Source organism: Marmota flaviventris, chromosome 4 (assembly GCF_047511675.1).
Source record: "Marmota flaviventris isolate mMarFla1 chromosome 4, mMarFla1.hap1, whole genome shotgun sequence".
Classification (NCBI taxonomy): Eukaryota; Metazoa; Chordata; class Mammalia; order Rodentia; family Sciuridae; genus Marmota; species Marmota flaviventris.
In genome coordinates, this window is record NC_092501.1 from 55,143,557 (window position 1) to 55,169,783 (window position 26,227).

The 26,227-nt window shown below is 40.4% G+C and overlaps 1 protein-coding gene and 1 non-coding gene across 3 annotated transcripts in view; one reads left to right on the plus strand and one right to left on the minus strand.

Moving 5' to 3' along the window:
• The window catches only part of Sirt1 (sirtuin 1), a 28,679-nt gene extending 25,273 nt beyond the window's left edge, over nucleotides 1–3,406 (minus strand). Inside the window, exons 1-2 of one of the 2 annotated variants that reach the window (XM_071611228.1) lie at nucleotides 2,968–3,406; nucleotides 795–911 (exon numbers count right to left, since the gene is read on the minus strand). In XM_071611228.1, the coding sequence (XP_071467329.1) occupies nucleotides 795–911; nucleotides 2,968–3,334 (484 nt within the window). In that variant the 5' untranslated portion in view covers nucleotides 3,335–3,406. Of the gene's footprint in view, nucleotides 1–794; nucleotides 912–2,922 lie in introns of both variants that reach the window. The other variant, XM_027931149.2, reaches the window with a different exon arrangement.
• Nucleotides 329–402, plus strand: Trnaa-ugc (transfer RNA alanine (anticodon UGC)). Its single transcript has one exon. It is a non-coding gene; the product is annotated as a tRNA-Ala (tRNA).
• Nucleotides 3,407–26,227: the final 22,821 nt, after the last annotated feature.

Consider the following 26,227-nt stretch of genomic DNA (forward strand, 5'->3'; position numbering starts at 1 on the left):
GGAATAGACAAACTCTAGATAGGGCAGAGGGATGGGAAGGGTAAGGGAGGGGGCATGGGGTTAGAAATAATGGTGAAATGTGATGATCATTATTATCCAATGTACATGAATAAAGACATGAATTGGTGTGAATATACTTTGTATATAACCAGAGATATGAAAAATCATGCTCTATATGTATATATGTGTAATAAGAATTGTAATGCATTCCACTGTTATATAATTTATATATTTATATATCTCCTGCCTCTGTGGAGCTTGTATTCAAGCACAAGAAGCATCACTGAAAACACCAGGTTTAGAACTTGTTAAAACCTGTTAAGTGGGTTGGGAGTATAGCTCAGTTGGTAGAGTGCTTGCCTTGCATGCACAAGGCCCTGGGTTCAATCCCCAGTACCACAAACAAAAAACCCTGTTAAGTGATATTATGAAAAAGTAAAAAAGGAGATGTAAAGTGAGGAAGAAAGAAACTAACTAAAGGAAGAGCATTCCACAAAGAAGATACAAGTGAACGTAGGTTTAAGAAGGACCTAGCTGTTAGAGAAATAGCATAAGTTAACTTTCATTGGCCTAAGCTGCTTAGAAACAATAACTGAGGACTGGGGGTTTACAGGTCTGTGGTAGAGCATTTGCCTAACCATACACAGGTTTGATCTTAGCACAGCAAAACAAAAACTTGCCATATAACCACGTACCTAAAAAGCTCACCAGTTAAAAGGCAGAGAATTAAAAGTTGGTATAAAAGAAAATACAGAAAGAAAAATATATTCCAAAGCTGCACAGCTCTACTATACCTATCCGTGGCCTTGGAGTCCAATCACTAGAGCTTGCGTGTGAAGCTCTATCATCCTCATCACTTTCACAGGAATGAAAACCATTGGTGATAATTTCATCACTAAACAGAAGATTATCTGCAAAAGAAATCAAAAGTAATTTAAGGATGCTGAAACAATCTGCATCTAAAATGTATGAAGACCCATAATGATTATGATGCAATCATTCTCACAGAATAAAACATTTAACACTCACAATGAATGTATTTAAAAACGTCTGTGGGGTCAACCTGCACCATTTATAGGAGCAGTTTTCTCATCCTTAGAGATTCTGTTCAGAATCTAAGTTTCAAACCATCTAAATCTAGAAATTAAGTAAGTATACTTTTCAAAGTATGCTTCAAAAAAAAAACCAAAAATAAAAAATAGTCAGATGTGGTGGCAAATGCCTGTAATCCCAGACTCTGGAGGCTGAGGCAAAAGGATCACAAGTTCCAGACCAGGCTCAGCAACTTAGCCAGCCCCTAAGCAACTTAGACCCTGTCTCAAAAAATAAAAAGGGCTGAAGACGTGGGATGTGGCTCAGTGGTTAAGCACCCCTGGGTACCAAAAAAGAAAAAAAAAAAAAAAGGAAAGAGGGTTTAGAGTGCTTGTCTCATATGTACAAGGCACTGGGTTCAATCCCCAGCACCACAAAAAAAAAAAAAAGAAAGAAAGAAATAACGAACAAGAAATACTAGGTGACAGTACTGACCAAATTCTATTGTTATATCATGTGCATGTACAAACATGTAAAATTGTATCCCACCATTTTTATAATTATAATGCACCAATAAAAAGATGAGCCAAAAAAGGAAAATAAAAGAAATGTTTTAAAAACCAAAATAGAAAAAAGTAGGTTGGGGTGTAGCTCAGTGGTGGAGTTACTTGTACAAGACCCTTGGGTAGATCTCCCACAAAATAAAGAAATAAACATAATAATAATCTAGTTAAACTGAATTTATCAGTCACAAAGGAATTCAATAAATTTGTAAAACGAGATTTACCCAAATGTCATAGAAATCACAGGGTTGTATTTTAAGAAATAAAATCTAGGAAAAACATCTAAAAGAGAGAGATTTACACAAAAGTGCCACTCTAGTGACAAACCCCTCACTCCCTGAAATTTGCACTTTTATATAACACTAAACATACTAAGCTAACTGTGCATTACTCTTCCCTATTCAGTTGTTTCTTTAAATCAAAGGCTGTTTTACCAGTCCCTAATGCACAGGTTCTTTTTCACATGTGGCCAAATGGGCTTACTAGATGGACCTGACACAAAAATAAAACAAAGACCCACACCTACCCAGGGCAGAAACTCATGAGATCACAAATACGAAACCCTCACCTCAAGGATGACATAATGCAATACACCACCTCTGGCTTCAGAATACCAAAATTATGTCAACTTGTGTTTCGGAATTACTATGTACAAAAGTATTACACTAAACCTAAAACCACTATAAGAAATAATTGGAAGAAAAATAATATTCATAAAAGTATTCTAAAAGTACTATCACTCTCCTGTGCCCACTGTCAACTGCATCACAGAGTGTAATGACTTTGAAAACAGGCATGTTCCTTAAATATCAGAGGCTTTTTAAGAAACACCTTTGCTCTTTTAAAATCTCAAACTTTTTAAGGTGAAAACCAGTGACCCTCAAAAACATAGCACAGGTGTCAGTCAGCTTGCAAAAGCAATTGCAAAAGGTCGATTGACCGGACAGCCAGAAGTTGCAGACTTCAGTGTACTTGAAGAAGCGGGGGAAAGAATAAAAACCTTTAACAAAAGCAATATGGTAGGAGAGAAGCAAAAAAGTTATTTTAGAAACAACTGCGAGAGCCTGCAGACCTGGCGACTGCGCAAAGCTGCCCAGGCGGGCCGCGGACTGAGTGAAGGGAGGGAGCAAGTCGGCGCACAGCTCCCCCAGCACGGCCCACAGCCCTTAAGGGCGCAGGCGAGCGGAGGGCGGTAGTGGAGAAGGGGACGCCGCGGAGCCAGCCACGAGCCCCCTGCCCACCCCAAAGACCCCCCAACCTGACGCTAGGAGGGGCCCCAGAGAGGGAAAGGGGGATGCGCAGTCCCGGTCGCCCGCGCCCTGCGCACCTCGGTACCCAATCGCCGCCGCCGCCGCCTCTTCCTCCTCCTCACCCTCCTCGTCGTCGTCGTCGTAGAAGTCGTCGGCTGGCGGCGGCTCCCGGGATAGGCCCTGCAGGCCCGGCCCATTGTCTCCTTCTCCGGCCGCTGCCGTTGCCTGGGCCTCTCGCTCCCCACCCGCCGCTGCCGCCTCCCGCCACAGCGCCGCCGCAGCCGCCGGGCAGCCCCCGGCCGCCGGTGGCACCTCTCGCTCCGGGGCCGCCCCACTGGGCTCGCCCAGGCTCCGCCCGAGGCCAGGACCTTCTCTCCGCGGCCTCTTGCGGAGCGGCTCTCCGGCGGGCGGCGATGCGGCCTCCCTCTCGGCCGCCGCTGCCGAGGGGGAGCCGCCGGGCTGAAGGGCGAGCGCCGCCTCGTCCGCCATCTTCCAACTGCCTCTCTGGCCCTCCTCCCTCGCCTCCTCTGCTCCCGCTCGACGCGCGGCACTGGCGCCCCCGCGGCTTGGGCTGCGGGAGATTTAAACCCCGTCACGTGACCCGCCCCCTCGCCGCCCCCGCCCTCCCGCCACTCCCGCCACCCACGCGGGCCGGACCACAACACCGCGGGTCACGTGGCGGGCGGAGGCCCGGGCGTCTTCGGCTCTGCTGGGGCAGGGAGGAAGCGCGGCCTTGCCTGCCTCCGGCCCCACCCCTCGGTAGCCGGCGTGTGGTGCAGCCAAACTCGCCCCTTGGCGGCTTTTCAACTTCTCTTTCAAACCGTCCTCAAATCACTACCGCCGGAGTGTCTGAAGTCAGGGTTCACACTGCGAGTTCCACTTCTGCCTGAAGTGGACACCTTGCCTGTTGTAGTCATGTGTAGATTTAGCTAAGGGTTAAAACGGCCCCTGAGAGGAGATAAGGAATGAAACTGGCTGCGGCTTAATTTCCAGAAATATGTTGGATAGTGAGTCGGTTTTGTTAAAAGTGTAGGAAGTAGCGAGAGGGCACAGCTTCTACCCCAGGGTCCTCACACCATTCTGACAAGTCTCCTTTAGCACATTTTCCTCCTTAGTCAATTGCTTTTTCCCTCTGTCACTTGTGGGGTGGTATGAATTGTCGGATTCTTAAAGGCATCTGTCCCCCTGGAAAGACCTTTGGCCTGGGGGTTGGGATCAGCCAGCCTGCTTTCTGGCCTCAGAATTGGCCCCAAATTGTGGGTGAATCCCCACCTCTGAGACGATTATCTCACATGAATAATTACTGTGGTAGTGTAGGCTTAAGCAGGAGGATTGCACAACTTATGGAAGTCTCGTCTCAAAAATAAGAGGGCTGGGGATGTAGCTCAATTATAGCCCCTAGGTTCAATCCCCAGTACCTGATTCAGAGTGTAATGGATCAAATGGGATAGCATGGGAGAGAGCACAGAAAGAACAGGACTTGGCCCCTATGCACATCTGTTTGGTTTATGTTTGTGGTCCATTCTTTTTCTGAACCCATTTTTTTCTCATCTCTAAAATGACAATACCCATTTTAAAGGGTTATGTGGTAATTAAATGAGATAACTAGGCTGTATAGTGAGGAATACAAAATTCAAAAACCTGAATTCTGGGCCTCTGTCAACTCCATAGCTAGCCTTAACTAAAGACCTTATTACACATGATAGATCTTTAGCCAGTGCTTGGTATGGCATAGGTCTGGAGTGCTGCATTTTATGCACGTATGGGGCCTCTCCAAGTTTATAGTACAGCATTCCTTAAATTTAACATGGGCCCTGACTTTATTGCACCAATTACCTGGGTCCCCTTAGGCAATCAATTTAAGCTCTGTTTCTTCAAAATAAGAATGTTAGAAACATATCTAAATTCCCATCTACATCTAAAAGTATCTCAAGTAAGACTTGAAACTCTCCCCTTACAACTAGTTACTTTTCCCTTCTGAAAGTGATTATTTCTCATTCTAGAATCCTTAAAATCATCTTTGAAGTCTTCCTCTAACCAATCAAAGACCAAATCCTATTGTCTTTCCTTCCCTTTTACACTCTTGCTGATTCCTGACTACACAGGCATGACTCCTCCTGGCTGATGTATTTGGCCCAGTTTTCTGTCTACTGTGTGTATTTTGTCCTACAAAATATTTCATGAATGGATTTTCAACCACAGTAGTGGACTGTATGTATGAAATTTTGACAGCCTGTATCCCATCAAAGTAGAAACAAAATCCCTCCTAGCTTTCTTAAGAAAAGGATGTCTGTAAGCTTATATATCCTGTTGCATATTATTATGTGTCAAACTTGCCTTGACCACCTTATTAATACACTCTGAATTAAGCTTCTCACATTGTAGGCCACTTGTGGTGTTTGTGAATTACAAGAAATACTATATGATCAATATGATTTTTAGTGTGCCGAAAGTTCAGAGTTGCAGTATGCATGCAGGTAAGATAAATGAGAGAGAAATTTTATTCAGGAAAACAAAAAATTCCCAACTGCACATCTGGTCTACCAGTCGTTACACACAACTTACCTGAATCTCAAGTCATTTTCTGATCTTTAGTTTGCAGTTACATTCATTTTTTTTTCAGCTATCCTCTCAAACTTGCCTTGACCACCTGATAATTATTTTTAGCATTAATACACTCTGAAATAAGCTTCTCACATTGTAGACCATTTTTTTTTTAATGAGGAAGCTCTTCAAGTTCTTATATAGAAGGATCTCCTAGCTGCACAGTGTGAGATAAAGGAAAATGTGAAAAAGTAAAAGGGACGTGTGTGCCACATATTAGTTCTTTTTGCATACTTCTATCCCTAGAATGAGTGCTATTGCCCCTTATTTAGTATATTATTAAATACATTAACCCTATTTTATTTAACTTAATTAATTAATTTGGTCAATCTGGGGCTTAAACCCAAGGCCTCCAACATGCTGAGCAAGCACTCTACCCCAAGTTACAACCCCAACTCCATTATAATTTTATGAAACTACCAAGCTGAGGGCTAGGCCCTGGGCTCTAATGACCTCATCAAGCCCCTACTATCCCATGAAGCTTAAGAAGTTGGCTAACTTTCCTGTTTTACATCCTTTTATTTTAAATCTCTAGGCTGGGCTGTGGGTATAGCTCAGTGGTACAGCACTTGCATAGCATGCTCCAGACTCTGTGTTAGATCCCCAGAAACACTCAGGAACACATGCACATGCACACCCTGTATATGCCCACAGATTTATCATATGCTATTCCTTCATGACTTAATGTATGTTATTTTGTCTTTTTGACAAGGTTGTAAGACAAATATACTTCCCAACAGGTCTTAGTATTCTGTATCTTATCAAACACCATTTGAAATTTCCTGGGGCTTCCAAATTAAAGTAAATAGACTAGTAATCAGCCTGCCTTCCACTGGCATTAGATAGACCTAGATCAATCATTCTTTTTTTTTAAGAATTTTTTTTATTTTTTAGGTCTAGATGGACACAACACAATGCCTTTATTTTTATGTGGTGCTGAGGATCGAACCCAGGTCCTGCCCGTGCTAGGCGAGCTCTACCGCTGAGCCACAATCCCAGCCCCTAGATCAATCATTCTCAACTGGGGTGATTTTGTCCCCCTATGCCCAGAGGACATTTGGCAATCCAGAGACTTTTTTTAAAAATATTTTTTAAGTTGTAGATGGACACAATACACTTATTTATTTATTTGAAGTGCTGAGGATTGAACCCAGTGCCTCAAACATGCCAGGCAAGTGTTCTATCACTAAACCACAACCCCAGCCCCCATATTTTTTTGATTATTACAACTGAGAGGAGGATGTACTACTGACATCCAGCCTGTGTATGCCAGGGATGCTCCAAAACATTCTACAAATACAGAGGATACCCCTCCACAAGAAAGGATTATTTATTCAAAAAGTTAACAGTCCATGGTTGAGAAACTCTGGCCTAGAGTTTCTAGTATATAGGACAAATGTTCCTGGGCTCTAAATGATAAAGATTCCCAAAGGAATGAGGGGCCAAGTTTTTATCAGCAAGGTTAAGTTGCAAAGTAGCATATAGTCAATTATTTTCAAACGTTGGTTTTAGCAACAGAATCCATTTTTTTTTTTTGGTACTGCTAGGGATTGAACTCAGAGACACTCAAACACTTAGCCACATCCTCAGCCCTATTTTGTATTTTATTTAGAGACAGGGTCTCACTGAGTTGCTTAGCACTTTGCCATTGTTGAGGCTGGCTTTGAACTCTATCCTCCTTCCTCAGCCTCTTGAGCCTCTGGTATTACAGGTGTGCGCCACCTGGCCCAGCTGTTGGAGATCTTAACTCTATTGTATAGTATAGGTACATTTCTTTTAATATTAAAAAGAATCCCAGGAATCAATAAGAAAAAGAGTGATAGCCCAGTTGAAAATGAAGAGCTCAGACCGACCACACCTGCACACCTGGCTCTAAAATCTTTTTTTCCACTGGGTGTGGCTCAGTGGTAGAGCCTATGCCTGGCATGCACAAGGCCCTGGGTTCCATCCCTAGCACTACCACTCCCGCAAAATATATATATATTTTTTTCGATTACACCAAATTTTTGTAAATAAATATTAGTTATTACTAGAATAAGATAGTTTCTGCATCAGTTAGCTCTGAAATACCTTACCCATGTGTACGTAAATGTACATAAATGGAAGGAATTTTGTTATATTGATGTCATCTAATTCTTTGAACTTTCTAGTTTTATACCACAATTCACTTTGTTTTCAAAAAGCATTTTTGATGAATTTCTAGCTAACAAGTTGATTAGTTTCTCCTTTTCAAAAGGATTTGTTAGTTGTGAGAGTCACTTTCTCATTTTGTGGGAAGTTCATCTCAACTTACCAACAAACTACTAATTGTATACAGTTTTCTTCTAACAGAGGCACCTTTTTAAAGAAAGTTTTAGGACTATTAAATATTGTCAAATTCAATACAACACTTTTTTTTTTTTAGAGAGAGAGAATTTTTTAGTTTTTGGCGGACACAACATCTTTATTTTTATGTGGTGCTGAGGATGGAACCCAGCGCCCCGCGCATGCCATGCGAGCGCGTTTCCGCTTGAGCCACATCCCCAGCCCTCAATGCAACACTTTTAATAAACTTACCAAGTACTTTGAATATGTTTTTCTCAAAACCTTGAAGTTCCAGCAGAATATTGTGGCACATACCTGTAATACTCAGAAGGCTGAGGAAGAAGGGTTGAAAGTTCAGTGGCCAGTTTCAGCAACTTAAACCTTGTGACAAAATAAAATGAAAAACAGGGCTGAAATGTAGCTTAGCAATAAAGTATGCCTGGGTTAAATCCTTAGTACCACAAACAAAGCCTTGAAGTTGCAGATTTAGCTTCACTAATGAATACTACAATGAAGTCCAGTAGAAATATAATTACATATGATTACAATTTTTCTTTTCTTTTGGTATGAGGAATTGAATTCTGAGGTGCTTTATCACTGAGCCTCATCCCCAGCCCTTTTTAAAATTTTGTTACAGGGTCTCACTAAATTGTTTAGGGCATTACTGAGTTATTGAGGCTGGTTTTGAATTTGTAATCCTCCTGCCTCAACCTCCCAGGTCACCAGAATTGCAGACTGGCACCATCACATCCACCTAATTATAATTTTTCTATTAGCCACACTAAAAATGTTAGCAACAGGGCTGGGGAGTGTAGCTCAGTGGTCTTGTCTAATATGTTCAAGGCCATAGATTTCATTCCCAGCACTGAAAAAAAGAAACTGTTGAAATTAATTTTATAATGCATTTCACTTGGATAGATATATAAAAATCATAATTCAACATGTAATCAGAATTATAAAATTTATGCTAGTAAATTTTGGTTTATAAATTAAAATTTTATTTCTTCAATTATGTTTGCCACGCTTAAAGAGCTCAGGAGCCACACATGGCTAATGGCTATTGTTTGGACAGTGTAGGTACAGAAAATGTCCACCATTTACTCTAACCAGAGTTAGTCTTCATTAACCTAACTATCAAAATTACATTTGAGAACTGGATATATAACTCAGTAGTAGAGTGCCTAGCATGCTCAAGGTCTTGAGTTTGAACCCCAGCCCTGAAAATTAAAAAAAAAAAATTAAAGGATGTATCACATAAAATAGATTGTTTTTAAACAGTCAAATAAGATTAAAACACCTTTGGTTTAATAAAATCTGATTAATTTTGTTTTTGCAGTACTAGAGACTGAACCAGAGGCACTTGACCACTGAGCTACATCACAGTTCTTTTTTTTTCAAAGATAGAGAGAGAATTTTTTTTTTCAAAGAGAGAGAGTTTTTTAATATTTATTTATTTATTTATTTATTTTAGTTTTCAGCAGACATAACATCTTTGTTTGTATGTGATGCTGAGGATCGAACCCCGGCCGCACGCACGCCAGGCGAGCACGCCACCCCTTGAGCCACATCCCCAGCCCTCCTCAGGATTCTTGCTCCCTAGTGTGCATATACTCTATTATCCCCTGACCTTGAATGTGGGCAGTACCTCTGAATATGATGAGATAGACACTTCTTTAATTAGATTATGCAGTTGGCTCTCCATATCAGCCCTCTGAGACTTCAAGTTCTGCATCAATAGATTCAGCTAACAATGGATCTAAAGTATTGAGCATGTGTCTATATTGAACATGTACAGACTTTTTGTCATTACTTGCTAAACAATATAGTATAACAAATATTTATGTAGTATTTACATTGTATTAGGTATTAAGATAATGCAGAGATTATTTAAAATATATAGGAGGATGTGCAGGTTATATGCAAATACTATGCCATTTCATATAAGGCTCTTGTGAATCTGACAATTTTGATATCCCCAGGGTTTGAGCCCAATCCTCCACAGGCATAGAGGGATGACAGTATTATATAGGACTGTTTTAGAACACTCAAGAGAGTCTCTGGTTAACTCTTAAGAAAGATGCTATGCTGTGAGAGTGCTTGTGAGAACACTTCATGGCAAAGAACTGAAAGTGCATCTCGCAGCTGAGAGCAGATGGCTTACAGCCAGTGAACAAACTGTGACCTCAGTCCGACAACCACAAGCACTAAATTGTGCCAACAACCAGTAAAACTTAAAAGATGACTCCAAGCCCCAAATTAGACTGAAATCTGAGACTACACCTTGACTGCAGCCTGTGAGACCCCATTAAAAGACTCAGTTCAACTCTGTTGAGATTCCTGACTCCTGGAAACTGAAATAATAAATGTGTCTTTTTTGAGTCACTAAGTTCCTGGTTCCTGGTAATGTGCCAAGCAAAACAGAAAACAAATATGAATGGGTTGTAGTAAGTAAACAAATGTTTTGATATGATTTGATAAAGCATATTCTAGCTAATATTGAATAATCCACACAAACTCTAAAAGAAATTAGGTAAAGTGTTTACTAATGGTTTTTATTCAGTGTCAAAAACTTGAAAAATTTGGTATTCCCAAGGAGATTTTACAGTTACATTTAAAAGAATCACTATAGGGCTGGGGATGTGGCTCAAGCGGTAGCGCACTCGCCTGGCATGCGTGCGGCCCGGGTTTGATCCTCAGCACCACATACAAACAAAGAAAACTAAAAGAAATAAATATTTAAAAAATTCTCTCTCTCTCTCTCTCTCTTTAAAAAAGAAGAATCAGTATAATGTATCTGGTCTGCTACAGTTACTCAATTGTGTTTTTCCATTCAGTGACACATCATAGGGATTAATATTGTAACGAAAGAGAATTTGAAAACTTAAATTCTTTTTTTTTTTGGTACTGGAAATAAAACCAAGTGGGGTTTAACCACTGAGCCACATCCCCAGCCATATATAATTTAGAGACAGGATCTCACTAACCAACCAGTGATTCACTCTGAACAGAAAATGTCTAGGAAAGGCAGAAAGCTCTAAGAGGATTAATGTTAAAGGGGCCATTTCCATTGACTTGGCGGCATCTTAGAATTGCCATATGTGGACATTGTCACACTGAAGTAATATTCAGGATGGAGGTGGGTCATGACTTTTCTTTGTAAACTGAACAAGAGTTGTTGTGAAGGGGAAATGGGGAAGAATAATTTGGGTCATGGCATGAGAGGGTACATGTTGAAATTTAAAGTGTGAAAGTAGAATTTCTTTCTTTTTTTAATATTTGTTTTTTAGTTGTAGATGGACACAACACCTTTATTTTATTTTAAATGTGGTGCTAAGGATGGAACCCAGGGCCTTGCTCATGCTAGGCGAGCGCTCTACCACTGAGCCACAATCCCAGCCCTGAAAGTAGAATTCCTTAAAATTAGTTTTTAGAATTTGTTAAAATTCTACACACCTACACATCCCCTAAAAATCATCAGTTCTCTCTCTAGTTTGAAGACCTTGGTCCTACAATATGTATTTCTTCAGGTTAACAAGTATATCTTATTGTTTTTATTCGTGTCCCATCATTCCCTCTTTTAACACCAGACATGGCATATAATAGACCCTCAGTAAACACCGCCTCCAGGTGGGTGGGTACAGGGAGATTGCCAGAAATAGGATTCCTCTGCCTGGACAGGGCTGGATAACCTGTAATCATATCTTGGCTTCTTAATTCTCCATTAAAGTCATTTCCTATCAGCCATCTTTTATCACTTTATTACTTTAGAAAGTCAAATTACATGTGAAATAATCCATTTCCCTCTAACAGTTCTAAATTCAACGAAGATTTATGGAATCTTGTGTAAAAACTCTGTGGGTTTTTTTGAAGTATGTATGTGGGGAGAAGTGAGATTCAGAGATAAGAGGCAGCAGATTCCTGAGGTTCAAGAACTAATAATCCAGATGGGCAAATAGTTTCACAGACATTGTAAGAGTAAAAGAAATTGAAGTTAAAGTGTAAAAGACCGGGCATTGTAAAGTTTCTAAGCTGCAAGGCCTGAGTTAAAAAGTAAAGGACCAGGTATTGTTAAGTTCCTATGCTACACCCAAAACCTGAAATTCTTGTAGCTGTTAGGACAATACCTGGAACTGCCGAGTAAATATTCCCCCTGACCATCTGGTTGTTTAATAACCTAGGACCCTGTGCAGCTTGGCATGTAGGCATTCAGGGCCCAAACCAATCAGTTTGAATGTACCCCCCTTCTTAGGATTGACCTATCACTCCTGCCCAACCTGTTCCCGCCAATGAATGTACTAATCATGTCTAAGAATTGTTGTTTGATTTTCCCGCGCCTCATGATGATTTGCTCTGATGTATGCAAAGCCCCCGCCCTCCCCAGAAAGTGTACTTAAGCACTGCTCAACCCCTGCTCGGGGCTCTGAGCCGCTCTCCCTTGTTGAGTGAGCACGGAGCCCCAGCACGCTGGATTGGATCCTCAATAAACCCCTTTTGCTGTTGCATGAGCCGGTCTCTTGGTGGTCTCTTCCTCCGACGTTCGCCGGACCCTTACAACATAAAATTCGGCCACAGGACCATTCATTTTAAACAAGGGTCCTGAAGATCTCACAATTCAAACTTCATAAATTTTAAGATTAATTTGGACAAAGAACTGTGGCAAAGCGATTTCTGTTTAGAAGCTAAAGTATCAACGATATTTACAATGAACTCTCCAGTCTCGAAATCATGGAATTCTTGATGATTTTTTTTTCCCCAGTGCTGGGAATCAAACTCAGGGCTTTGTGCATTCTAGATAAGCCCTCTACCACTAAACTCCAGCCCCGGAGTCTTAATGAATTTTTTAATCTGGGAAATTTACATTAGTTCAAAATTTGCACATTTAACCTTCTTATAATGCAAATTCTCAAACGCGTGTCTGCCTTGTCCAAGGAAGAAAAGCACTGTTATATTAAATGTTTTGAGGAATCCCCTTATTCTGTAAATTAAAAAGCGGTACTTGGAGTTCTCTGATGTCATTTAGCCTAGTGTCCTGAACTTGATAGGTAGACAACAAATGAGTATTGCCATGAACTCACTCTCAAGGTGCAGCATACATGTGTGGAAATCGGTTTTAGAAAAACCTAAACAAGTCAAGAGAGACTTTTAAGGAGAAGGGGTGCCTGTGTGTGAGTGTGTGTGTGTGTGTGTGTATGTGTGTGTGTGTGTGTGTGTTTTGTAAATTAAGGGACCTTTAAAATTAGAAAAAGAACAAAAAGGGATGGAAGGAGGCAGCTTTGCTTTGCCTGAGGCTAGAACACAGGCTGAGTATGGCCTTGGGATTTTCACTTCCCTTACACCCAGTTCAGCTTTTAGGGCAAAGAGGGGAGAAGGGGCACTTGTTCTTCCCTCCTTGATTGGTTCTTCCCCTCTCAAACTCAAGGAAACTGGACAAGGGAAGACACAAAACCCGAACTGAACTGTAAGAGGGCTGATCTGAAAACACACAAAAGTCAACCCAGGGCATTGCTGAGGGACTGATTTGCAGGAGGATGGTCTTCCCAGTGTAACAGGGGTTCACTTGATGCTTTGCCTGTTTCCCTTGTGGCTTCAAAACTTACTTGTCTTTTTTCTTTTTCCCAATCTTCTTCTCCCTGAACTTCTTCATCCTGATCCATCCTCCCTAATCTCCTTTTCTCTGAATCACCTCTATCCTGGTAGAATCATAGCCTTTGGGATAGGAGTTCCTGTTTTTCTCCTTTTCTCAAAACCATGTCCTCGTTAAAAGATTGGCATCAGGGACAAGGACCAAACTTTTGGCATCATGAGCAGCAGATCTCCATTTCAGTTGAGAGCAGGAGAGGGGATAGGTAGAGAAGCAGAATGATTCTAGGTCAGAGTTCAGGCCCACGAGTGATTTGAAGGTTGAGAAGGAACCAAAATTAAAATCGAAATGTAGGATCTTAAATTTTATTTTAAACGGTGTGATAGAAGTTTCTAGAGTTCTAGAGCAAAAATGCTCAGTGAATCTTTGAAGGGCACCATAGTAAAGACCAAAGAATGGAATTTTCAGGGTAGTCAGGCGTTCAATAAGTTCTAACCTTGACTTGTTATTAAAATCTTTTGGGGTATTTGTAAAAATCCTGATGCTGAGGTTGACTGCATTGAGATCTCTAAGGGTGGGACCCTGGTTATATTTTAAAACTGTTCCTCAGCTTACTCCAATGGGCAGTGCAGGCTGCTCTTGGAGGAAATGAGGAGGCCCACCTCTTGCCTTCCAGGCAAATACTTACAACATTCAAATTAGTGTATCCTGAGTCAAACTACTTGATGTTCTCCAGTTTAAGTACTCAAGGTTAGGACTTAATTGGTATTTTTAGTCTATATTCCACAAGAATTATGAGGGGTCCTGGGAATTGAACTAACCCTAACCCTGGGGCACTTTACCAAGGAGACCTATCCCCCAGTCCTTTTTAATTTTAATTTTGAGAGAAGGTCTCACAAAATTGCTTAGAACCTTGTTAAATTGCTGAGGCTGGCCTTGAACTGTGATCTCCTGCCTCAGGCTCTCAAATCACTGGGATTACAGGTGTATGCCACTGTACAACCCCCCCCCCCCATCATGCCCAAGTCCTTTTTATTTTTATTTTCAGACTGGGTCTTGCTAAATTGCAGAGGCTGACCTTGAACTCGTGATCTTTCTGCCTCAGCCTTCTGTTATGCTCGAATTCGGGATTCCCAAAAGACCACCAGAGACCAAGATTGATGTAAGCAGCAAAGAGGTGTTTATTGCAAGCTAACTCGGTCCTCCGAGCGCACACAGCAACTGGTGATGCTGAGAGGCCCTGAGCCCAGGGTTTGCAACAGTTTTATACATTCTTTGGGGAAGGCAGGGACCCCACATACATCATAGCATCTCTTAGCAAATCATCACACACCGCAGGAAAATCAATGCAGTCATATTTTTCAATGTAGTAATATACATAACAGAATTTACTATTTTTAAGCCAGGCATAGTGGAATATACCTATAGTCCCAGATACTAAAGAGGTGAGGCAAGAGGATCACTTGGGCAATGAGTTCAAGACCAGCTGAGCAACAACATAGAGAGACCCCATCTCAAAAAAAACTTACTGTTTTAACCATTGTTAAGAGCATTCATATGTTGTGCAAACATCACTGTCAGGTTGTTGTTGGTGACTTAGGACAAAGCAGCCGGCGCAGGAAAGAAACATCAGTCAGGCGCCTTCAGAAATGCCTATCAATCGGCGGGATCTCCTGATTAATGCCTGTCAATCAGCAGGACCCCATGGCCAATTCTGGATTTCAGACAGTTCCCCCAACCAACTCCAGCGGGACAAGGGACTCTAAAAACACCTTTTCCAGGGGCTGGGGATGTGGCTCAAATGGTAGTGCACTTGCCTAGCATGTGTGAGGCATTGGGTTAGATCCTCAGCACCACATAAGTATAAAATAAAGACATTGTGTCCACCTATAACTAATATATATAACCTTTTCCTGTCCCAAACCCTTCCCTTTTTAAATCTGTCTCTTTTGGTCACCGCCCCACCTTGCCTGATCTCACAATCACTACTGAAAGAATTCCCCACGCAAAGACACTTCGCTGGGAGAATCCCGATTTTATTGCAAAAAGCTGTGTGCTTATATAGAACTAAGGGGGAGATGGTAGGGCTTAGATAAATGGCAGGCAACCCGTTTATTGGCAAGTTCTTCCAGATATCAGCTCCGGTGCCCAGGAATTAGTTCTCATTGGGGCTAAGGTTCCCCGCCAGCGAGATTTGAAATTGGCGCCGGTGGGAGAGTTCACAGGGTCGGGAACTTTTCGCACCACTGTAGAAAAGAAGAAGGTAGGAAGAAGAGGTGCTTAGGCGCCATGTTGGAGTTTTTTTCTCTGGGGTATGGCTGCCGTTTATACTTTTCCCAACAACTACTATACATTCCTAGGACCTGTCATCATTCCAGAAAGAAGTAGTGTACTCCTTAAACAATAACTTTCTATTCTTCCTTCCCCACAACCTAATATAACCTCTATTCTACTTTCTGTCTCTGTGAATTTGCCACTATGACCATACAATACTTGTTCTTTTATGTCTGGCTTAGTTCACTTAGCATAATGCCTTCCGGATTCACCCCTATTGTAACCCATATCAGAATCCTGCTCTTTTTTAAGGCCAAGTAATATTCCATGTGTGTTTATACTACCACATTTTGTTTAACCATTTTACCTAACAACATTTGGAGCTTTTTCACATTGAGCTTTTGTGAATAATGCTGATTTTGTCATTGTGAGAACATCATAGAATGTACTTATGCAGATTGAATTGGTACAGGTCAATCACTTCATATGACCTCTTGCAATTAAGAGACCCAGTAAAGGTGAGCTGTATGAGATGCTGCCAGTGTAACATTGTTAAGGTCTGTAAACTAGTCAGGATGGCGCCTGGCATTTTGCCAGAGGGAGTGGTTTGTGAAGTAACGCCAGGGAGCCATTAAGTGTGGAGATTCTTTATTGGTTGACTGCTGTATCTAGTTTATGTTAATTAAGATAAGCTGTGTGGAATGTATATATACCCCTCCTGTCCTACAGTAAAGGGCTCCACTCCTGCTGTATCAATCTACACAAGTTCCTCATCACCCCCGGTTCCGGGCTGTGGCAGATGGTGGCCCATCTGGGGAGCCCCGGGAAACTCGGGGGTATTTTGCCCAGCCAGATCATTTCCAAGGCCAGTAATGAGTAATGAGCACTATTAAGGCTTATTTCAAATGTAAAAACCTTGAGATAATGTACTAAATTGTTCAGAAGGTTGTTTTCTTAGCGCCTGCTGGAATACTACAGGATTTTCTTTAGCATCATTGCCAGAGTTCCTGCCTTCATCCCAGTGCCGGTGAAGATGAAGGTGGAAGAATTTCCAGTGTTGCTGAGAACTGGACGAGACTTCAGATCAAGCTAGCTGCCTGCAGAACTTACCTGGACTGTGATTTACCTGGATTGTGAGTTAATCTATTGAGACACTGCTTTACCTGGACTGAGACAACAAACTGTAATCTATAACAAATTGTAACTCGGTATCTTTGCTAATGGTGTTATTGCTCATATAATTTTTTCAAGGGCTTCTTGCATGGAGCCATCAATTGGCTTGGTATTGTGGCATTTTGTATCCTCCCCTTCTGCTTGTAGCAGATTGTTTGTGGTGTTTGTGTAAAAACCACTATGGTCATTATTTAAATTAAACAAAAGGGGGAAATATTAAAGTCTGTAAACAAGTCAAGATGGCGCCTGGCATTTTGCCAGGGGGAGTGGTTTGTGAAGTAACGCCAGCAAGCCATTAAGCGTGGAGATTCCTTATTGGTTGACTGCTGTATCTAGTTTATGTTAAGATAAGCTGTGTGAGGGGCTGGGGATGTGGCTCAAGTGGTAGCGTGCTTCCTTGGCATGCGTGCGTTCCGGGTTCAATCCTCAGCACCACATACAAACAAAAATATTGTGTCCGCCGAAAACTAAAAAATAAATACTAAAAAAAAAAAAAAGATAACCTGTGTGGAATGTATATATACCCCTCCTGTCCTACAATAAACAGCTCCCACTCCTGCTGTATCAATCTACACAAGTTCCTCATCACCCTCCGGTTCCGGGCTGCGGCATAACATGACACACTTTTTTATAGTAAGCTTTAAAAAAAAACAAGTAGGAGGAATACATTTCAAAATAATGATAAAAGTATAGTAGGTACATAAATCAGTAACATGGCCATTTATCATCCTTACCAAGTATTACATATTATACATAATTGCATATGTTATATTTCCATATGACTGGCAGTACAGTAGGCTTGTTTATGCCACTCATCACCACAAACGTGAGAAATACATTGCACTATTATGTTAAGACAGCCATGATATTAGTAGATGATAGGGATTTTTCAGCTTGATTTTAATCTTATACCACCACCATTATATTTGTGGCCTGTCATTGATAGAAACATTGATAGGTGGTATACGACTGCTATGGTAATTTAATTTTTTTAAAAATTATATATATATATATATATATATATATATATATAGAGAGAGAGAGAGAGAGAGAGAGAGAATGAATTTTAATATTTATATTTTAGTTTTTGGTGGACACAACATCTTTGTATGTGGTGCTGAGGATCGAACCCGGGCCGCACGCATGCCAGGCGAGCGCGCTACCATTTGAGCCACATCCCCAGCCCAGGTAATTTAATTTTAAAACTGTCAATCCCTCCCACTTCACCCACAAGGAAGGGTATGGCCTTCTTTCGTTCACGACCATATCCCAGTCCCTAGCTCAGAGACTGAAACATGTTAGGTGCTAAATAAAAATTTATTAAAATAAATGGACAAAATGGTTTAATTCTTCAACATATTGTCTCAGAAAAATGATAAGAGGAATAGAGAAGAAAGGCAATAAGATGTAGGTGGTAGGTACCGATGGAGAACTGCTCCTTTTTTGACTTTGAGTAGCAAAAAAGAAGAATAAATGCTACATACAATGACAGAAGAGTTGGAAGTGGGTGAAGATAACCTGGTTTGGTGGCTTTTCTGGAACTCAGCTACCTCGTCTTTAAAATGTGGGAGCAGGAAAAAAAATATGGGAGCAGTCTAGAAGTTTTCATTCATACTGCCTCATTCCTATTCAGCATTGAAAATAAATTGAGTTGTTTTCCATAGTTATAATGACTGGGAATCACTACCAGCATTTGTCAGTTCAGAGCACTAGGAAGGTTAAATGTCCTGCAATGTTTGAGACAGTTCTGCATCTTATATCATCCAAATACCAGTGTTGAGAAACACTCATAATAGTATTCTATGAGTCTATTATGCACGGCCTGTGGTTCCCCACATTGTCATACTTCATAGGTACTTAAGTTACCTCATTAAGACAAATTATAAGTCAAACTAAAAGAACTCAAGAGTAGATAGAATATCAGGGTATAATTCATATCTGTAGTATGTATTTCATAGGATCTATGTAGAAACCATCATATTTCTTAATCTTTGTCGTAGGCTCATTTCTGTTGCTACAACAAATACTACAGACTGTATCATTTATAAAGAATAAAGGTTTGTTCAGCTCATCATACTAGAGACTGGGAAATCCAAGGCCAGGGGCTACAGTGGTGAGGGCCTTCTTCCTAATGGCATGCTCTGTAGAGTCTCCAAGTGGTGCAGGGCATCACATGGTGAGGAAGTGCATGAGTAAAAGCTGCTGGGCATAGTAGTGCACACCTATAATCCCAGGAACTAAGGAGGCTGAGGCAGAAAGAGCAGAAATTCAAGGCCAGCCTTAGCAACTTAGTGAGGTCCTAAGTAACTTAGCGAGACCCTGTCTCAAATGAAAAATGAAAAGGGCTGGGGATGTGGTTCAGTGGTTAAGTGCCCCAGAGTTCAATCCCCAGTACCAAAAGAGAGAGAGAGACACACACTAAGCCAAAGCTGACACTTATAACAGAACCACTCTCAAGATAACCCATTAACCCATTAATCTAAGAAGAGATTAATGTATACTTCATGAAGGCAGACCCCTCAAGATCCAATCACCTCTTAAGGATTCCACTTCTTAATACCTTATGTTGGGAATTAAACTTCAACATGAGTTTTGGTGAAGATATTCAAACCGTAGTGTACCCTTTCCATTTTTCTTAGTTTTTTTTTTTTTTTTTTAGTTTTTCTGTTTAAAATTATTCTTGTTTGGTTTTTGCAGTACTGGGGATTGAACCCAGGGCCTTGCATGTAGCTGAGCTATTACCCAAAGCCCCAAGAGCATACTACTTTCATTTATTTATTTATTTATGGGTACCAAGTATTGAACTCAAGGGTTTTAACCACTAAGCCATATCCCCAGCCCTTTTAATTTTTTTTAATTTTTATTTTTAGTTGTTGATGGACTTTATTTTCTTTTCTTATTTTTATGTAGTGCTAAGGATCGAACCCAGTACCTCATGCATGCTAGTCGAGCATGCTACCACTGAGCCACAACCCCAGTCCCCCTTTTTATTTTTTATTTAGAAACAGGGTTTCACTGAGTTGCTTAGGGACTCACTAAGTTGTTGAGGCTGGCTTTGAACCTGCAATCCTCCTGCCTCAGCCTCCCGAGCTGCTGGGATTACAGATGTGTACCACAAGCATACTAGTTTTTTTTTTTTTTTTTAATTTTTTATTGTGGGTTGTTCAAAACATTACAAATTTCTTGACATATCATATTCCACACTTTGATTCAAGTGGGTTATGAACTCCCACCTTTACCCCATACCCAGATTGCAGAATCACATCAGTTACACATCCATTGATTTACAAATTGCCATACTAGTGTCTGTTGTGCTCTGCTGCCTTTCCCGTCCTCCACCCTCCCCCCTCCCCACCTCTCCCCTCCCCTCCCCTCCTCTCTCTCTACCTCCTCCACTGTATAACCCTGAGGGTCTCCTTCCATTACCATAAGCATACTAGTTTTAAATGAGTTTAAGTAATTAAGACAATTTGACTCTATTTTTCTTCCTTAGTAGATATGTAGGTAGGAGTCAATCTTCATTTGAGAAACAAGGCTCAAAGCAGAGCAGCATCAAGATTACATTGAGACCCTTCCTGTGGTATGGTTGATATTTTTATTATTTATTTTTATTTTGGGGGTGCTTATGATCAAATCCAGTACCTTCTCTGCATGCTAGGATAGTGCTCTACCATCCAACTATATTCCCAGCCCACAGATGATAATTTTTTAGAGTTGGGTTTCCTAGTTTTACCCATCAGATTTGACCATTATAGTAATGAAGGAGACTATATTTTCTCAGTGTGGTCTCATCTTCATATACTCTAAGGTCCTTGCCTACTCTAAGATCCTATGTCATTTCAAGAAAACATGGAGGAAACAACACAAATCTCCATCGACTGATGTGTAGATAAATACGGCAGGTCTCAAAGAAGACATACAAATGGCCACAAAGAGTATGGGGAAAAAAAATGTTCAACATCACAAATCATCAGGGAAACGCAAATCAAAACCACAATGAGATATCATCTTACCCACATTAGAATGGATATCATCAAAAACACAAAATATAACAAATTCTGGTGAGGGTGTGGCAGAAAGGTAAACTCATGTGTTGTTGTTGGGAATATAAATTAGTACAGCCAGGGGAGCTGGGGTTGTGGCTCAGTGCTAGAGCGCTTGCCTGGCATATGTGAGGCACTGGATTCGATCCTCAGCCCCACAGAAAAATAAATAAATAGAATAAAGGTATGAAAAAAGTTTAAAAAATAGTACAGCCATTATGTAAAACAGTATGTAGTTTCTTCAAAATACCAACAACAGAATTATCATATAATACAGCAGTTGAAATGTATGTATCCAAGAGAAAACAAAATAATCTTATCAAATATATACCTGCACTCCCATGTTTCTGCTGCACTATTCACAATATCCAAGATATGGAATCTGCCAAGATGCCCATTGACAGATGAATAGATAAAGAAAATCATATACACAATCATTCTCTCTCTCTCTCTCTCTCTCTCTCTCTGTCTGTCTCTCTCTCTCTACACACACACACACACACAAGATGAAACATTATTCAGTCTTAAGAAATATGAAATCCTCTCATTTGCAGCAACAGAGATGGAACTGAGGACATCATTTTAAGAGAAATAAGTCAGGCATAGAAAGACAAATACCACATTTTCACTAATTTGTGGAAGCTTTTTAGGTGTCTCATAGAATTAGAGAGTAAAATGGTGGTCAATAGAAGCTAGGTAGAATAGGGGGAACAGGAGAGAGAGATGTTGGATAACAAATACCAAAATGAAGTTAGAGAGGAGTAATTAGTTCTAGTGTTCTTTAGTGCAATAGACTATGATCTTCAACAATTTATTATATATTTCAAAATAACTACAGAAGAATCCAAAGGGTTTTCATTTTTTTTGTTTGTTTGTTTTTGGTACCAGGGGTTGAACCTAGGGGTACTTAACCATTGAGCCACATCCCCAGCCCACTTTTTTTTTTTTTTTTAATTTTATTTAGAGACAGAGTCTCCCTGAGTTGCTTAGAGCCTTAGAGTTTTTGAGGCTGGCTTTGAACTTGAGATTCACCTGCTTCAGCCCCCGAGCTGTTGGGATTACAGGCATGTGCCATTGTGCCCAGCCTCCAAAGGTTCCTAACACATAAAATGATAAATATTTGAAATGGAAATTCTAATTACCCTGATTAGATCATTTCACACTGTCTACATGTATCAAATTGTCATACTGCACTTCATAAATTTGTGCAAATTTTATGCCAAATTAAAAAGTAGACTAGGAATAGAGCTCAGTGTCAGAGAGCTTGCCTTGCATGCGCAAGCCCTGGGTGATCCCAGCACCACAGGTTGAAAAAAATTAGTGTTTTAAATATTCCTTCTGTGTGTGGATTTCCAATTAAAACTGAATTACAGTTTTCCTTATAAGGCTTAGGAATCCAAAATGGCTGAGCTACTTTCCCAATGTTTTCTATCACTTTACCTATATGTCTTCTGTCTTTACTATGTCTTTTACTTAAAGTGTTACAAATATGTTCTTGGGGAAAATACTCAAATATTTAGACTCTTTCTTTCTTCTTCTTCTTCTTCTTCTTCTTTTTTTTTTTTTTGATATCGGGAACTAAACTCAGGGATGCTTAACCACCAAGTCACATCCCCAACCTTTTTTTTTTTTTTTAATTTAGCACAATGCTCTTCAATTCATTGTACACAGATGGAGCACATTTTTTACTTCTCTGGTTGTACCCAAAGTAGGGTCATAGCATTTGTGCAGTCATACATGTACCTAAGGTAATGATGTCCATCTCATTCCATCATCTTTCCTACCTCCATCCCCCATGCTCCCTCCCCTGTCCCTTTTGCCCCAAACAATGTTCCTCCACTCATCTCATGCTCTCCTCCCTTTAGTATCCATTTATCAGAGAAAATATTTGGCCTTTGGTATTTGGGGATTGACTTACTTCGCTTAGCATGATATTCTCTAACTCCATCCAATTACCCGCAATGCCATGATTTTATTCTCTTTTATTGCTGAGTAATATTCCATTGTGTATATATACTACAGTTTCTTTATCCACATCCATTGAAGGGCATCTAGGTTGGTTCCACAGTTTGGCTATTGTGAATTGTGCTGCTATGTACATTGATGTGGCCACATCCTTGTAGTATGCTGTTTTTAAGTCCTTTGGTTATAGACAGAGGAGTGGGATAGCTGGATCAAATGGTGGTTCCAAGTTTTCTAAGGAATCTCCATACTGTTTGTCAGATTGGCTTCACCAATTTGCAGTCCCACTAGCAATGTATGAGTGTGACTTTTTCTCCCCATCCTTGCCAATACTTATTGTCGCTTGTATTCTTGATAATTGCCATTCTGACTGGAGTGAGATAAAATATTAGAGTAGTTTTAATTTGCATTTCTCTAGTTGCTAGAGATGTTGAACAGTTTTTAATATATTTGTTGATTGCTTGTATATCTTCTATGAGAAGTGTCTGTTCAGCTCCTTTGCCCATTTATTGACTGGGTTATTTGTTTTTTTGGTGTTAAGTTTTTTTGAGTTCTTTATGTGTCCTGGAGATTAGTGCTCTATCTGATGAGTGTGTGGCAAAAATTTGCTCCTAAAATGTAGGTTCTCTCTTCACCTCATTGATCGTTTCTTTTGCTGAGAAAAAACTTTTTAGTTTGATTCCATCCCATTTATTGATTCTTGATTTTATTTCTTGTGCTTTAGGAATCTTGTTAAGGAAGTTGGGGCCTAATCCCACATATGAAGATTTGGGCCTACTTTTTCTTCTATTAGGCATAGGATCTCTGGTCTAATTCCTAGGTCCTTGATCCACTTTGAGTTAATTTTTGTGCATGGTAAGAGATAGGGGTTTAGTTTCATTTTGCTGCATATGGATTTCTAGTTTTCCCAGCACCATTCGTTGAAAAGGCCATATTTTCTTCAATGTGTGTTTCTGGAGACTTTGTCTAGTATAAGATAACTGTATTTATGTGGGTTTGTTTCTGTATCTTCTATTCTGTACCATTGGTCTACATCTCTATTTTGGTGCCAATATCATGCCATTTTTGTTACTGTAGCTTTGTAATATAGTTTAAAGTCTGGTATTGTGATGCCTCCTGCTTCCCTCTTCTTGCTAAGGATTGCTTTGGCTATTCTGGGGCTCTTATTTTTCCAAATGAATTTCATGATTGTTTTTTCTATATCTATAAGGAATGATGTTGGGATTTTAATTGGAATCGCATTGAATCTGTACAGTGCTTTGGGTAGTTATAGCCATTTTGACAATATTAATTCTGCCTATCCAGGAGCATGGGAGATCTTTCCATCTTCTAAGGTCTTCTTCAATCTGTTTAGTGTTCTCTAGTTTTCATTGTAGAAGTCTTTCACGTCTTTTGTTAACTTGATTCCCAAGTTTTTTTTTTTTTGAGGTTATTGTGAATGGGGTAGTTTTCCTAATTTCTCTTTCAGAGGATTCATCACTGATGTATAGAAATACTTTTGATTTATGGGTATTGATTTTATATCCTGCTACCTTGCTGAATTAATTTATTAATTCTAGAAATTTTCTGGTGGAGTTTTTTGGATCTTCTTAGAATCATGTTGTTGGCAAATAATGATAGTTTGAGTTCTTCTCTTCCTATTTGTATCCCTTTAATTTCTTTCATTTATCTAATTGCTCTGGCTTGAGTTTCAAGAACTATGTTGAATAGAAGTGGTGAAAGAGGGCATCCCTGTCTTGTTCTAGTTTTAGTAGGAATGTTTCCAATATTTCTCCACTTAGAATGATTATGGCCTTGGGTTTAGCGTAGATAGCTTTTACAATGTTGGGGTATGTTCCTCCTATCCCTAGTTTTTCTATGTTTTGAACATGAAAGGGTGCTGTATTTTTTCAAATGCTTTCTCTGCATCAATTGATATAATCATATGATTCTTATCTTTTAAGTCTATTGATGTGATGAATTACATTTATTGATTTCTGTATGTTGAACCAACTTTGCATCCCTGGAATGAACCCCACTTGATTATGGTGTACAATTTTTTTTTGTACTGGGGATTGAACTCAGGGGCACTCAACCACTGAGCCACATCCCCAGCCCTTTTTTGTATTTTATTTAGAGACAGGGTCTACTGAGTCCCTTAGCACCTTGCTTTTGCTGAGGCTGATGTGATGATGGCCTTAGGCCTGAGACTAAGCAACTCCATTTTAAAAATTCCAGTTTGAAACCTACCATCTCACTAGGCACACCCACAGAGCCCTCCAGTGTGGCCACAAACAAGTTACTTACCCTCACCTGATAAACAGAGTGAAGCCCCTGGCAGGCTGTCCTCGCCTGATAAGAGGGAAAGGCGAGAAGAACAGGGTGGAGACCACTGGATCAGAATTTTCTGACCCCAGAGTAAATGATGTCATGGAGAAATATGGTGGTAGCTGATAAAGATTGAAAGGGGGGGGGGTCAAAATCCTCCAAATTTAGTATAAATAATAGAGCTGATGAACATGGATTCAGCCAGCCAAAACAAGGATGCACTGGAGCTGGAGGACCTGACTCCCATCACTTGTCATGGTTCCTGATCCTCTGTGTGATCCTCTCTGCTCTCACACTCAACTGCCTTGTCTGAACCTTGGTGAGAGCCACAACTTCTCCCTACAACCCTCTCCTCAACCGGTCGTCCACTACATGCCAGGAAAATCCTGCCTTGGTTCCAGACTTGGTCACCGCGGTCTAAGTGAGTGTGCATCTGCTGGACATAAAGCCTAAGGCTTAAGATTTTTGAACTTAGCATGCAGAGGAAATGTCTGTCTTTAGCCTATCATGATTAAGTGTGTTTTGCAGTGCTTAGAATTAATCTAGAATTGTTTGCTGTGAATTGATTATGTCTATTGCAGTGCCTAGCATTAGGATTGTCATATTCTTAATAAAGAACCTATAGAGTGAAATTGTATTGAGTAAATTGAGTGAATAAAGCATTGAAAGGGGCAGAAGCGCGTGGACATTCCTTATTTCTCCCCTCGGCCTCATACATCACAATTTTGCCCCCTCTCGACAGTTGGCTTTGAATCTACAATCTTCCTGCGTCAGCCTCCCGAGCCACTAGGATTACAGGCATGTGCCTCTGAGCCCGGCTATGGTGCACAATTTTTAAATATGCTTTTGTATTTGATTTGCCAGAATTTATGGAGAATTTTTGCATCTATGTTCATCAGGGATATTGGTCTGAAATTTTCTTTCCTTGATGTATCTCTGTCTGGTTTTGGTATCAGGATGATACTAGCCTCATAGAATGAGTTTGAAAGGGTTCCCTCCTTTTCTATTTCATGGAATGATTTGAGGAGTATTGGTATTAATTCTTCTTTGTAGGTCTTGTAGAACTCAGCTGTGAATCCGTCTGGCCCCAGGCTCTTCTTGGTAGGTAGACTTTTGATGTAGTCTTCTACTTCC